General features: G+C 36.0%; 1 protein-coding gene across 1 annotated transcript; it reads right to left on the bottom strand.

Moving 5' to 3' along the window:
- Positions 1-825: 825 nt before the first annotated feature.
- On the bottom strand, positions 826-15649 carry LOC107105103 (isoleucine--tRNA ligase, cytoplasmic-like; the record flags this gene model as incomplete). Its single annotated transcript, XM_015405217.1, has 11 exons — positions 15576-15649; positions 14940-15063; positions 13963-14119; positions 13731-13850; positions 13563-13645; positions 11569-11686; positions 10293-10440; positions 4771-4858; positions 4457-4517; positions 2173-2268; positions 826-948 (listed from the first exon to the last, which is right to left on the bottom strand). Coding segments are annotated over exons 2-11 (1113 nt in total), but the record flags the coding sequence as incomplete, so codon positions are not given.
- Positions 15650-16642: the final 993 nt, after the last annotated feature.

Genomic DNA, 16642 nt, shown 5'->3' with positions numbered 1-16642 from the left:
AATTTAGGCGTTAATAAAAAGATTCAGTAGAGTGGTCATAGTGCTCTGCATCAGCAGCGCTGTCCGTCTCCCTGCCAGCTTGCAGACCAGCTTTTGGTTGATGTGGCGCGTCGAGTAACAAAACTCTTACTTTTCCAACTCCAACATCTACTGCTTGTGAAACTTTGAACATTTGAGCAAACTTTCCGAAAGAAAAACGAGGCGTACCAAAGCTGTACATCCAAAAACAGGGCGCACAAATATTTTTAGTAAAGGGCGTACAATGTACGCCCGTACGCATTGCTAGCTAAAAGCCTTCTTCAGGATATTTAATATTAATTTCAACAATACTAGAATGTTTTTACCAGTAAAAAAAACAAAACCTTATCATAATTTATCTAATTACAGTTTGCTGGGGAATAAATCAGGGCAACCTTGGATTAAAAATAATATGAGCGAAGACTATATAGAGGACTTAATAGTGAACTCAGTTCACAGACCGTTAGGAGAGATTTTCACTACTTTCTGCTCCCCATTAGTCACGTAACTCCTCCTCCACTGTGCCGTTCCTGTGCCATCTTTGTCCACATCAATACCAAACTGATAAACTAGTAATAGGATAAAGATGATGAGTAAACATAGGTCAAAATAACAAGTTTCATGATCATGACTTAAATATTGGTTAATTTCTCTCCATTGATTACTAAGAACACATTTGTTCTTGCTTTTTCCTGTTTTCAACAATCATTCAACTAAACTACTCAAAACAGACTCAAATCTACATCACCTTAAAGATTTACATGACAATACATCTGGTTGTGTGTAAATGTATGATGTGCCACTCACTTTGACGTACTGTCCAGCAAAATCTGTGACCTCTGAGGTGAAGCAACCGGAGGCATCCACAGGGCAGATCGGAGCTTGGTCTCTCTGGATGATGTTGTATTCTGCGCATACCCTGTAATCATCCTGGAGAGACAAGAATGTAATTTACATGGAGGTTTTACAGCTTTTTATTTAAAGATGTATGTACTTACAACCTTAAACTTAACGCACAATCTAAACATAAGTCATGATGAGCCCTTTTCTTTAATTTTCCAGTTTAAACGTGTCACTACACATCAAATTCCTTCCTGAGGTGGACAGCTTTTACAGCATTGAAACAAGTTCCTCTGGCATGTAGCAGCTATGCATGAAAGATATGAGCACTGCCCAGCTCGAAATGTAATTTCTATTCACACACCCTGTCAAGATCCAAGACAGATGACTCACTAGTTCATTTCACATCTAGTCATAACAAAATAAAATTTGAATAATGCAGTTGGGCGGTGTCTTCTTTCCGACAATATATCTTCAGAGTAAAAATATTCACATTTCAGGATTTAGTACACAAAAATGTCTAAGAGAAATTACATTTAATGTAAGAGAGGGAAAGAATAAAAAGCAAATGAAAAAGGCTAAAGTGAATTCCTTGACTTCAAATAAACTTACCACAAAAACAATTATTTTGATTTCTCTGATTTATGTTTAACGAGCAAAAAATACAATCATGTAAGTGGTGAGCAGTATTTTGTTGCACTAATGCCTGTGATAAAAACTTAAAAAAATATTATTCCCGCTTTGTAAAGAAAGGCTGAATGCCATGTCCTATTTTCGGCTCTCACACAGAAATCTCAAAGCTGGGATCCTCTGAGCATTAAATAAATAAAAAAATGAATACATTTTAACATTTCCTCCGATACGATGGGTTTTTACAAAACTTTCCTGCGGTTATTCTCACCAATCATTTATTTGATCAAATCCCCATTTGTATAATCTATCATTCAATGATTCCTAAATCACTTCACTTCCTTACTTCAATTTTGTTTCCTGAAGGAGACAAATGAGATTCAACACTGTGACGCTTCCCTGACAAAGTACCCAAAAGTTAATGATGGATGCATTTAGCTAGTGTCCTCATCTGTTATTCACCTAAAAGCTCAAAGTGAACAATCAGGACATGGAAGTATTTCACATTTCTTAATATCTATATTTTTCTTAATATCATTTTTCAGGGAACAGAAGGTATGAACAAAGTTTTTTTTTACAATACAGCATAATTTTCCTGAATATAAACTGATTGGCCACTTCACCACACAGTGCAGTCATTTGACACATGAACAAATTATGATTAAGATTTTGAATTTTACTCACGGCTCCAAAGTAAGGGGCCTGGTGGACGACCCCGGTACCCTCCTCCTCCTTGACGTAGTTATCCGTCAGTACCTGGAATGCTCCTTTCTCTGCAAACTAGGAAAGAAGAATTTCATACAGTTCACAAAAAATAATTAGCAGCAACATTTAGTATTTTTAAATAGTTTCAGAGTTCATGTACCCTAAACAGCAAGAATCTTCCTGATACACAAGCACATTCCATTATATTACATTTAAACAAAACACTGTAAAGAATCCAGTACATGGAAATGTATCCAGTACACATTCTCCTTTTTTTTACTTGATAAAGGGCTGTTTATAACTGGTAGCACTGTGGAGATTAATTTGGCTCCTCTGCCACCTTTTTCTAGTTAGTCTGGGCTCCAGAGTGTCATCAGTTCAGTCGCACATGTGACTAACAATTTGCAAATGTTCTTTTCCTGTGTTGCATTGTTGTTCCTAAAGCCCTCACACATCATCACACCGTGCAATCACAATATACACAAGTGTAAATTCTGTAGCACTGCAAGATGGAAGATGCCAGACTGAATTGCTTGATGCTGTGGCAGAATTGTGTCAGAAAGCTCAGGCAGACATGGAGGTTAAACTATTGGACAGCAAGTTATGGGTGTTAATGCAATTATTCGAATGGACAGCTGCAAAGAGGAGGAGGATGATGAGGACAGGAGATGTTGACAGGTGCGCTCATGACTGGGCAAAGAACGACGAGGACCCTACACACTGCAAATGTGGTGCAAAAAAGCTGCTTTTACAGAAAATAAAAATAAGAAAAATGTGTTAACTAAAACTCCTTACATGTCCAAACATAACACTTTATTAATCCAAACAGAGGCAGCTGCTTGAATTTTGAGGTACATTACAATAGACAAGTTTCCACTCAATTTATTTATATAGCTCCAATTCACAACACATGTCATTTCAAGGCGCATTACAGAGACAACTCAACCAGATCACACAGTGAGATTGGTTCAAAGTTTTCTATCTAAGAAAAACAAGCTGACTGCATCGACTTATTGACTTGCCAGCAATCCCTCAATCTCCTTCAGTTTCTGCTGAAAACTTCAGGGAGCTCAGAAGGAGAGAGTTGCAGATGTCAGTGTTTATGGTCCGAGTTGTAGTTGAAGACAGAGATTCCATATTGGGTTAAATAAAGTAATTGGAGTCATGTTATCTCCACCTGCATGAGCTGCCCCCTAACCCACGTAAAACTCAGGGAAAATAGTGGGATCAGGCACCATACTGGAGTCTTCCTTGCAGCATCAGGTTATTAAAGACTGAAGAAAATGAACCAGATCAGGCTCCTCACCACTTATTTTAAAAGGTACCCTGTTCAATGATTGTAATGATCTTAATCGGCCTTGTTGACTGACGTCTCTGAGTAAGATAATAAAGTATTTGCCATACAAGTGGACCTGAGCACCTCTGGCATGAATGCGGCCTTTTTTAGCATCTTTAAATGTGTGTCTAGAGAACGATAGAGAGAAAGAGCGCTATGAATGAACAGAGGATTTTTTTTTTTTCAAAATCCCGTTGAGGTGATGGGGTGGACTCTGTGGCAACAGGGCGGCAGCAGCATCACTGCATGACTGGCCGGCTCCAGCTGTACAGGTGAAGCCTGCAGTCTCCACCTCTGCACCCACCAGAACCACCAGCCCATCATTATTGCAGGAAGCAATCAGAAACTGGCCTTGATGAACATCTACCTCCATGCACACCAAACCGTATGTCAGCACATAGCCATCTTTGTCGGCATGTACAGGGTGAGGAATTGTTGAGCCATTTTCTCATATAATAAAGAAATGATAATGTACCCATCTTTGAGCTGTCGCCTTCAAATGTAAATAAAGGCTGACCTTATTCAGCCAGAAATAAGTAGCAGAGGTCGCTTGGTGTCTGAAGTAAACCAGAAATGCCCATCAAACTTGTCCATAGCTAACTGGAACCTTTCTGCTTGTAAAAACAACAGTTTGCGTATCACATATTTGTGTGCCAACTAGTCAACTCCTGAAATATTTGTTGGTTTATTGAACAAAATAGGAAAAAATGTATAAATTGCCTCTAAAAGAGATTATAACAGACATGCGGAGGGAGCAGGTGCACAGATGTAAACAAATAAATCAGAATAACCGACTTATATTTCTTTTATTAATAAAGAAAAAAATTAATAAACCAGTTGGACTCCTTTTAGGTTAAAAAAAAAAAAAAGAAAAACTGTAAGCATTCATATATGAGACAAGAAAACACCACAAAAAAGTCCACTTACCTTAATGAAGTAGTGAAAAAGTGGTTTGTACTTTTTTCCTTTTAGGACCTTTCCAGGAAATCTAACAAAAAGAGTAAAGAGGACATATAGTTAACAAAACAGATATCAGAATCTAGTAAACTGAGCTATTATCAAAAGGTTACTATTTATACGACATTGTAAAACAATTTTCAATACTATCCTACTATTTAAGTTGTGCATTTATATATCCTCCATAAGGTTGCTAAAGCTGTAGAATTGACTTCCCTTGATGAAGAGTTAAGATCATAAATCAATAGCATTCTTTGTAGAAACACAGTGAAGCTTTTACTCACTTGTCCAAAATGGTATATTCACTCTCAGACTTGAAAAGAGCTCCCAGCCTGGCTTCCATCATAATGTAAGTCTTATCTGTGGTATTATCTGAAAAATGAAGGGAAAATATGTGTTTTATGCAATTTATGACTTCACATTTTCCAAGATTTTTCATATGAAAAACAATTTTTTAATGCTCTTTAATAAGTTTGTATCACTGTGAAATGTATTTAAGACTGGAAACGGGAAAACTCAAAGTCTGTTGTGTTTTGTGGCGCAGGTTTGCTAGCATTTATACTATTTGCATAATTTTCTTTCTGTGACTGCAGCATTTTATTTTTGCTTAGAGCGTGCCACATCTGTTTATGTCTGCTCATAGCGTCTGGAGCTGGAATTCTATTTAGACTGAAAAAGGACAATTAAACATAATCAGGATATATGCTTGGTGAATACAACCTTAATTTATCATTATCAAATGGTTATCAGTAATTTTCTTTTATAGGAACATAAGATTATGCATTTTCAAGCTATTGAGGTTGAATTGCTGGTCAGGTTTTTGATGGGTGGGCATTCACCATCAGACACATACAGCTTTACTCAGCCAGAATGACTTGAGTTGTATTTACTGCCAATCAATCTGGAAACTAGCAAATAGAAACAAATTTCAAAGGCATGACGAACAGAGTCAGAGGTAACATGTTAGAACCAATCGAATAACTATGGGTGTGACATAAAACCATCTTTTTTTTTTTAAAGGAAATGCTGTTAAACCTGCCTGTTGCTGTACATTTTAAATATATATCTAGCTAATTTAACACATTATACACACAGTATATATACTTCAGCGATAGTATCTAGGTGTTACTTTATTGTATGTCTCGTACCATGTCCATTGGTTGTGCTGTTCTTTTTACATCTCCTTGCAGGTGATGAAGCAGACGGAAAATGTTTTATCATTATCTCCCTTTTATCTCCTTTCTTTCATCTTTTCTCCTTTTTTTTCCTCCTGTTTTTCCTTTCCTGTTTTAATTACATTGCAGTGTCCATATAATCTGTAAAAACTCCCTGCATAATTATAATAAAGCAATTTATATGCATAAAACAAGCGGAACACTATGGCGATAACCGTATTGCTCCACTTGTAAAAGTAAAATCTGTCGGGCTCTTTTTGGCATCAAGGCAATTATTCATTACTGCCACATCGCCAGACAGAACACTATAAAAAAAATAAATTAAAAAATTAACACATAAGAAAGCAGCCGTAGCAGTGTGTCGCAGTGAGCTTGTCACAGATATTTTTGATTTATGCCCAATTCTGAAGCGTGGTCTGCAACATGTTATTCCACACCTAAACGCAAGAGGGACAATCACAAACTAACTGTGCATCTAGATACGGCCGAGGCGGTGCGGAAGTAGGAGCAAGTTTGTGCGACAACGAAGAGACATGAGGGCGAAAAGGAGCAGGGATCCATGTCGAAAAAAGGTCCCAGCGTTCTTGCGCACCTCGCTCTTCTAGCTGTTCCATTTTCGCAAGTCGTTTTCCAAAACAGGGCAGTAAGGTACCAAACAGGAAATACACAGTATAGTGGATGTAGATTTGACCAATCAGAGGCCTCTTGTCTGCGGTCACCTGCAATTTTGGAGAGGTGCAGCAGGGTGTCTGCGACAGGGGGGCACATTTGTATTCACAGTGACACACACGCAGACGACCTGGTTTCTGAGTATAAATCAGCCTGTGTTTATCAATTTGGCTGTCCAGGGCCACATACTTCCACCACTGCAGGTTTGATGAGCTTATTCAGAAATGGTTTGTTTGGACAAGATGCAAAGAGACAAACGCATGAGTCTTTTGGTGATGAATAGATCTGGATCAGGTCATTCAGAATGACATGAAAAATTATGATATTGTTCACATATGGGAAAAAGTACAATACAAAAAAAAGATTTAGGTCATATTTCCCTGCAGTGTGAACTTTCCTTTGTGACCTCCAGAATGAGTCTTGACAGCAGGCAGGCCAGTCTTAGGAGGATTCATCACCTTTTTATATTTCTCCATTTGTGAATATTAGCTCTCATTGTGGTTCACTAGTGACCAAAAGCCTTAGAAATGACCTGGAAACCCTTTCCAGACTGATAGGAAACAGTCATTAAAGTATTTAACATTGTGACAACAGAAACATTTTCTCACAGGTTACCACAGGTACTAAAATTATTTTTAATCATTTGAAACATTTAAGCCTGACAAAATAGTGAAAAATAAAAAAGGAAAAAGCAAACATTGTTCTATGTATTATTGAGTCAGGGGGCTGATTATAAATGCATGTCATGCTTTTCACAGGTTTTCCTTTTTTTTTTTTATAATCAAAATATTTTTAGGTCAATGTATCCTATTCTTTGCACTTCACGGTTGTGCATTACATTAAACTGGCACATTACATAAGACCCCAACACCTTACATTGCAGTTTGTTGATATAATGTGGCCCAAGGTGAAAATAGGGTGTGAATACTTTTAGCAGGCATTTTTTTATTAAACTACAGCTTACTGGAAAAAATGTAAAGAATTTTAAAGAGGAGTCAAGGAGAACAGCTAGTGCGGCAGTTATGTGGTTGGCAAAAACCAAACGGCTTGAGCCTAGGGAAAAGAAAAAGGGGGACAGTACGTAGCAGAATCAATAAAAGATGTTTCTTCCCCTCAGTGGGGTGAAAAATGACAGCACAGCTCAGATCTGACGCAGCTGACAACCCTCAAATCAACCAGAGACACATGCGGCAAAGGAAGGAAACGGACGGGGAGCAAACAACAGAAGACAATTAAAGGTAGAAAGGAGAGAAGAGCAATCAGAAAAATTAGAAAAATGTAGGTTTGACGATGGAACAAGGGACAAAACGCAGGGAAGAGACTGTGCTGATCCCAAAAAAAGAACACTCATTGGTATTCCAAGGCAGTCTCTCATGCAGCACAGTCAATGCAGTGAGGATGAAACGCTACACTTCAATAGCGCCCCCTGCAGTATCAACTGCACCATTGGCAGGCCAACTGAAATCTAGGTCATCCATTTAAAAACCTACCAGTTATCTCATCAGAAAGTGGAGAAAATACAGCAGGAGGGTAGCAGAAAACAGCAGCCACCTCTCCAGGGTTTCTCTTTTCCATATCTGAATAAGGACAATGCTTTTAATAAGTGGCCTCATTTGAAGTTCATCCACATTTCCAGGTTTGATGTAGACACAGCCTCTGTCTGAATTCAGAACTTAAAATAAGTCCAGGGAGTAAAGGGCTAGCAGCCCTGTCTCCTTTCAGCCAATCACTATCATACAGCTATGCAGAAAGATGCATTTCTTTCTGAACAAAATAACTAATATTTCCAACACTTCATTTCAATTAATTAGATAAAAATAAGCTAAAAACCTAGTTCTTTTTCAGATTTCTTCCAGCTATAGATATTATGTAACACCCCAGCAATGGTATGAGGACATGTTTGCTCCTTTGTGGTGCGCTTTAATCTTATTTATAAATGTATGTAAATAGGTGTACAGGTTCATATGTGTACAAGTTGCTACTTGAGCGTTAATTTAGTTTACAAAATATATACATATTTATATATATAGAGAGAAATAAATTATCATTCTGCTCTCTGCCATTTTAGAGCAATCAGCTATCCAATCAGAGCCGAGGGCCATTTTTTTTAGCAGGATGGTTAAAGGAACAGCAGTTAATACAGATATGGCGACAAAACGTGCTGCAGCAAAGAAGAAAGTGTAGAAAATATTCAACACTCTTCTAAACAGAACATTTGAGACAAGAAAAGGTAGTGAAATTCAGATCAAATAGGAACATACAGTGCATTCAGATGTATTCACATCTTTTGTCAGTCTGCAAGTACAGATTTTAACGCTGATTTTATGAGGCCACAACAACATGGTATGCAACTATAAAGGGAAATAAAAATGTTGGGTGACCAATTCCTTTTTAATCAGATCTCAGAGGTGTAACATGCATTCAACTAAGTCTTTAGGGGTATAAATTTTCCAGTCAAACTGAATAGAGTTTAAATATTTTAGTAAAAGCCTGTTTATAAGTCTTACTTTTGGACTTTGCATGTCCCAAAACAAACTTAGAAACGTTAGAATACATACATATAATTTAAATTTAAACCCTTCCCTCGTGAATATGCATTTATATTAAGGCCTGTTGTTTCACCAGTCCAGCACTGCTCTGTATCCAAATCCACAGATCTTCACATTAACTCTGACCAGGTTCCCTGTCATTGTTAAATAAAAAATAAAAAAAAAATCACATAGCACTGTAGCGCCACCACTATGCTGCACCAAGATAATTTTAAATTAAGGGCAAGACACCTAACACCTAAATCAAATGGCTGCATAAAAAAACCCCAACATAATTGATTAATCTGATGATTATTTTTCCGATTAATAATCAGATAGCAAAAGGACCCTTAAAGAAGATTTTTTACAATATTAAACCAGGTGAAACTAAAACTTTTCCACCTATGGAGTTCTGGATATAGCATTTTGACAAAGTTTTTTTTAAAGCTTTAATGCAAAATATTCATATGTATATACATATATATTTTTGTTTTTACAATTTTGGTAGAGTTACTGCTTTAAGATAGTTTATCTTGCAACTAAAGGCATGTTTTAGAGTCTATACTCTAGTTAATGATTAATCCATTAATTAATTAGTTGATGATTATTTCAATAGATTGATCACAGTATCAGCCCTATTGTTTTGTTACACAATGGCTGAAACGTTCACCTACCAATGATGCAAGAGGTGAGCCGTCCGTGGACATAATTGGTAAAATCAGTAATCTACATACATTTGCTAGTTTGTTCCTTATTAAAAAGAACACACATTAGCTGAAGACACTTAACAAAACCATCGACGAGGGTGTTTTTTTTTTTGTTTTTTTTGTTGAATTTTTTTATTTTTTGTTTTTTTTTTAACTTGATTTTTTTTTTTTATTATTTTCTCCTCTGACAGTCTCCAAACAAGCTGCATTTTGGGTGTGTTCTCCCCTCTATCGCTCGCTCTTAGGGCCGTGTCTGGCCAGTGCGCACACCAAGATGGTTTTCGGTGCTGTTGGTCATAGAAGCATGCCTCAGCCTGTCTTGTATTTTAGCTTTTGCCAGCCTTAGCCTTTTGTTTGGTTTTAGCCAGAAAGGATTGGCTCTCCCATTTTCACTTTCTTTTACTTGTTGTTTGGGTCTTCCGGCTTTGACAGCCCTGTATAGGGTTGTCCTACTGCTGCACCTGTTGTTTCCCTTTTTCCATCCTTTAGTTATAAGTTGGGGTTGTTTTTGGGCTCGGTGTGATAAAGATTCTTAGCCATTTTGGGCCTTAGGAGAAACCTTGGTTACAATTTTTTTTGGCAAAAGCACTGGTATTTAATTAAGGTAACCTAAACCTCAACTTGTCCATTCTCATGTGTGCCATGTGTTTAAGCCAAAGCATCTGAAATACAGAACTAGTAAAGAGGTTCTTAGTCCTGCTCAGTTATATCAAGCTTTCCCTCTCACCTTTAACCTGGACATACAGGAACTCTGGGTTGACACAGAGGGCCAGGTTACTGGGCAGGGTCCAAGGTGTGGTTGTCCAAGCGATCAAAGAGATGTTCTCACTCTCAACCAAAGGGAAATTGACAATCACAGAGGGATCTTGGACATCCTGAAAATAAAAGCAAAAAACAATAAATTCTGGTTGTCGCTAAAATTACAATATAGGATTATACAAATCGCATGACACATCATTTTCAACAGAGCATAATTTTATAATGCTCAGACAATCCATATAGCTATTTCACTCATGTGAAATATTCTACTCTCTTACTGTGCAATAACACAAGCCAACTACTGTGCAGCATGGGTAATTCTTTAGTTATTTTATAAGGTCAGTACATCTCTGCAGTGCAAGCGCAATAATCCATGTCAACTACTATGTCTACCCCCATCTCTCTACTGTGCAGATATTTTTATATCTAAGGGAAACATATTCCAGGACATTATAACTTTTTTATACTTTTTTGTACTATATACACTCTTTTATACTGTCTGCTGTATTTTTATCTTTAATGGCAGCTTGCTTTAATTCTTTGTACTCTATATAAGCTACTGGAACCAGAATTTCCCTGGAGGCGCAATCCCAAAGGATATATAAGGTTGAGTCTATGTCCAAGTGTAAGCAGCTCCAAACATATAAAGAGTGTAGAGAAACTCTTAAAAGGAATCAATCTAATGGTTTAAGTGCATGCTATAATCTATAGGTTCTGCTGTTACATCTTTCTTTGTCATTTACTAAAAAATAAATATGGACTTTAAGACATTGGCAGTGCTTCGTTGTTTAGAACTACAACCTTGTATTGAGCAGAGTGTAGTCTGAATATCTTTTAGTATGAAAAAAAAAAGCTAGAAAACTTTTCAGTTTCATTTTTGAAGGCAAAAAAAAAACCTCACAAGCTAAACTCTTTAATGGACAGACCTACTAAAGGCATTTTCTAGATGCTATATTTAACTGAGATAATGAATTTAAAGAATTGGAATTATATGTTTACAAGGCAACACCAACATCCAAAAAAACAGATTGCATGTAAAGCTCTTCCTAGCTGTGTTTCCATCCAAATGTCATGCAAACTTTGAACATTAAAATATTGAAAAAAGAAAATGTTGATTAGATATTACAGCCTGATAAAACTGAAGCTGTCCCATCACAGAGAAAAGGGAGAAATGAAAACATGATATTGTTACATTGAATGCAGAAAATACACTAGTTTGAAAATGAATCCCGACTTGAGCCCACCTTGTAGTTCTGATTTGACTCAAAGTTGGAGAGGGGGGTGTTGCAGGCAGTGGAGTAAGGCATGACCTTAACCCCCTGATATACCAGACCCTTGTCGTACAGCTGTTTAAACACCCACCTAAAAAAAAGAAAGAAAAAAAATATGATTTAAAAAAAGTAAAAAAAAAAAATGTGCAACATGTTGGATTTTGTGTTTCTGTAATCCTTAAAAACTCATTTTGAGCTATTCTATAACAGTTGATGAAAATATATTTACTTTGATGCTATAAATGAGGTCTTGTAGATGTACTGAGGAATTAAGGATGTAGCCTAAACGACGCATTAAAATTCCAAATTAAATCAAACTCTACATGTGAACAGACTTTTAGTTTAACTTCTTTTTCTCAAGTGATTTTTCTAGGTATTAATTCCATTACCAATTACAAGCCCTATCTACATAATTTCTATGTATAACATCCCTAGATTTAAAGTTGAGTGACAACATTTAAAATCTTAACTATAAAATCATTATTTTGTATCTTCACACTATTGTGAATCCAATCCTAGCTTTGCAATAACATATAGCACATTATTTAGAAGTCCTGCTGCAGTCAACACAAACACCTGCTCAGCTGAAAGAGGTTAAAGATTGCAAAGAGCTGGGGAAGCATAACTTCAGAGGAATCGTAAGCATTTTTCTAATGTCACCAGTCCTATTATTAATGTAACAGTAATGATACTACATTGCATTGTTGTTTTTTTGTATTGTGTTGCTATAATCATAACCAATCCTGATTATTTTCAGACAGTTTAGGTCGATTTACTAATTTGGAGTTTTATCCAATGGTTTGATAGAAAAGGACTGAGCTTTTCACATCACGGATGCAAAAGTAAAACCCTTAGATATAGGAAAAGTTATATTTTCAGTAACAAGATTTTTAAGAACTAAATACAGTGGAATCTGGTGGTGGTCAGTATATAGTTATCGGCTATAGTTATCAACCGCTTATATAGATCTCAAAGAGTTTTGGTATACTATTTTTTCTATACATTTTGTTTTTATTTTTTTTTTTTATTGTTCTCGGGGTCTGCTTTTATTCTTTTTTTTTTTGGTTTTTTTGTGAGTTTTCCTCTGTGCAAATATTTTTTTATTTTTGTGTAGCCTAGTTATTTTATTTTTTTACTCCCATGATTCCTTTCTGGGCGTCTGCTTCTGCCTAGCAAGCTCGGACGTACAAGAACGCTTTGGTGTGGGTCCCAGTGCTGCGCGCAACAAGGAGGAGGAGGCGGATGAAGATGCAGAGACCGTTTTCCCTTCCGGAGCTGAGATGAGGAATGCAGATTGCATTTTAAAGACTGGTCTCCTGCATGTCGGTTTAAAAAACTTTGACCTTTTACATCATTTTGAAAAAGAAGTGAACTCGGAGTAGGACTGGGAACTATGGATAAATATGTTTAAATGATTTCGTAATGCAGCGCAACAGATCCACAAAACAAAACAGAGGTAGGTTGGTTTAATTTTCTGTAGCCTATGCAGATATCTTCTATGTTGTTGTTCTATGAAACTGTTTAAAATGTTATTTTCAGACATGTTAAAAAAAAATTGCAGCAGCAGCACAACAGAGCCAACGCACAGCACATAATAAGTTACGTAGGCTACCAGAGTTATGGCGGCCCACAGCACAGTATACTGTAATTAAACTTGCATGGTACTGTAATAAAATTCAGTAAATGCGGAAGCTATCCATTTCATTTCATTTTTTTCATTGAAAAACCATACAAATGGCATTTAGATGATATTCTGCATAAAAATAAGGGACATAATGGTGAATTCGGTTTTAGTAATCTACCGCCTATAGTGTTCAAATTGGCTCTGGACCAAAGTGATACTATAAGCGGATTCCACTTTAATGTTAAAATTACATGTTCCTTTAAATAAAACATCAAGTTTAAGTCTTTTTAAATGAATGTATATATATTATTCAGAAAAATTTAAGAGTTTAACAAATCCATACCAGACGGTCTCCATGAACCACGGGTAAAGAGTCTTGTAGTCATTCTTGAAGTCAATCCATCGGCCCATTCTTTTCACTGAGGTCTAATGGAAATGATGAAGCCGATGGTTAATACCTTTCATTTAAGACTAACTCCATGTTAAGTATTTTTTTTTTTTTTACACACACCTCCCACTCATGAGAGTATCTCATAACAATGTTTCTGCACTGCCTGTTGTACTCAGTGATGCCCATCTTGGCCACATCGTCAGGTCCTTTGATCCCCAAGGTTTTGTCGATTTCATATTCCTATAGTAGGATGAAGAATTTAAAAAATAAAAAAAAATTACTTTTCAGATATTACAACTAGCAGCAGTTTCTTTTTTTTTTTTTATGACAAAGATAGGGAATAATATCTCACCACAGGCAGGCCATGGCAATCCCAGCCAAAGCGCCGGTCCACATGGAAGCCACTCTGATGGGCAAAGCGAGTAACAATGTCCTTGATGGTACCAGCTAGAATGTGACCGTAGTGCGGCAGACCGGTGGCGAAAGGAGGGCCATCATAAAAGGTGTACCTGGTCAGGTGATGGGGAAAAAATTACCATTTCTATTAGTAATATTATGGATAAAGCTGAGCTCCAGGACAAATAAATCGTAAATGGTTATTAGCAGTTCAAACTTCAAACAAAACAAAAACATTTGACATTTTAACTGAAAATGTCATTTTGTGGAATTTTTATTCAATAATGGATTTGAATAAAAAAAATGAATAGATGTAATGATCAAATTATTTGTTTTTTGATTTTATCTACATCTATGATAATCAAAAGGAACAAAAAAGAAATTCTGTAATAACAAACCAGAACTTTGACAGACTCAAAAAGCCAAAACAAAGTTCATAATTGAATTAACCTTTACAAAATCTACCCCAAAAAAAAAAAAAAAAAAAAAAAAAAAAAAAAAAAAAAGAAATCAGCCACAAAATTCTTCCAAAAACCTTCAATAAACTGTCATCAAGCAACCTCATTATTATTTTTTTTATCCTTGAAGAAAAAAATACTATAGCAGTGAGTGGAACCACAAATGACAAGGTTAAGTTTTAGATTTCCTTCAGTCAAACATGATTAGAGACCTATGAACAATTTCAATGTTAAGCTTGTTTTCTTACTGTCAAATGCACAAAAAGCTTTCAATTGTAAAAGTCTGTTCAACATTTACAAATGTAAAAAAAAAAAACATTCAAGGCCATAATTTTTCGTTTACTCTAAAGCCTAAACCTGTCTGCTTTGGTTCTTTTCCGATTTATATAAACCCAAAAGAACAAACATAATATGACAAGCAGAGAAATATAATTTTGATCACTAACAAGCATACAAAAAACTTTGTCAGCCTTACCTGGGTCTGTTCTTGGACTGCTTGAGGCATTCCTGGAAACAGTCCCTTTCTTGCCAAAATTGCAGGATCTTCTCCTCCTCAGAAGGAAAGTTGATGGATTCAGGTACTGGCTGCACCATGGCGTCTGTCCACACATTTAAAGAAACAGCGCTAATAAGTATGTGAAGACAAAGTCAATGTGAGAGTATTGTTATTTACATATTGACATCAGTCAATAGAGCCATGTCAGGTTCAAGTCCTTCTCTTGACAACTAATGACGAGTAAGCAGGTGTTTGTTTTACATCAGCCACTGATTCTTTCAGTTCTGACATTTCATGCTAAAAAAAGCTTATAATCCGAACTCTTTATATTTGCATTTTGTGGTTAAGTATTTCTAAGTATTTAGTCCAATAATGTCCTTATCTATAACAATTTAATAAATCACTTTCTGGATTATACAGCTCACAGGAATGGCACATCCTTGTTTTAAGCTAGCAGGCTAAGCTAGCAGGTAGAAACTCAGTTGGTCAGTTTGCATTTAAAGTAACCGTAAAGTTTGTTAAATGTTGCTTTTATATCCCTATATTTTACAGAAATGGCGGAACAAGAAAAAAAATTACATAAAAAGTTATTTCAGTTCGAAAACACGCACTCACATGTACTGCAACCGGCTGCCGAGACACGAGAAATGATGCAAGCTAGAGTCAGCTCGGACGGAAGTGACGACAGACGGTCTGGTTGGCTGTTTCAAAATAAAACGTCTAACCCCATTTGTAAGACCCTCAAATTGAGTGAAATAAACGATCCCATTTATTGAAAAAACACAAAAACAACTAAGATGTAACGTCTTGTGTTTTAGGAAAGGTTAATGTAGTGTGACATAGAATAAAAACGGACAATAATCCATATAGGAAAAATTATGCTTCAGTCATTTCTAAGTCTCAGTTTCAGATTTTCAAAGCTGAGACTACCTACTTTATTTCAAATCAAGTATAAAAATAACATTGTTTTCACCCTTTTGACCTGATGGCTGGCTCAGAGCTAATCTGCTTAATTGTTTCTTTTCTGGATAAAATTACCTATGAAGCTAGTCTGCCTTTACATACTTTAACATAGAAAGTATTCCTACAACAGTTCTCCCTTGTGTGTTGGAGGCTGCATATGGCCTTTCACATTTAGTCTGGCTATTCTGGTTTGTTTTCTGTCAAAAGGGAGTTTTTCTTCATCACTGTCACTACATAGATGGCCAGTATGGAGAATTAATTAAAAGTCAATGACGATATACATGTAAATTGTATTTTTTAATCTTAAGAACTGTGAATTGGAAATATATTTTCAAATCCTAATTCTAAATGGAGATTTCAAAACCACAATTCATAAATCCAATAATATAGTTCCTAAACACACATTTAAAAAGCTAATTGCTTTTTCCATTTCAATTTTCTTTTTCACTTTGCATTTTTTTATATAATTTCTGAAGTTGCATTTTCTTTTTACTTTACCCTCTCGATTTACCTTTTCTTTGACCATGAAAACCATTTAAACCAATCAGAGTTGCTCCTCAGATGTATCCAGCTCTCTCAGTGGTTAGACTGCCACATTTGGTTGAAAAAACTTAGAGTTAGTATTCATGAATACATTTTCTAATTGCAGTATTTAATAATTGATTAACACAGTTTAAAATTCCTCTTTGATTATTTAATTTAAAATCTGCTACACAATT

Source organism: Cyprinodon variegatus, unplaced genomic scaffold (assembly GCF_000732505.1).
Source record: "Cyprinodon variegatus isolate N-32 unplaced genomic scaffold, C_variegatus-1.0 Scaffold2064, whole genome shotgun sequence".
Lineage (NCBI taxonomy): Eukaryota > Metazoa > Chordata > Actinopteri > Cyprinodontiformes > Cyprinodontidae > Cyprinodon > Cyprinodon variegatus.
Note: the sequence above shows the minus strand (reverse complement) of the source record. Positions and strands in the feature narration are given on the sequence as shown.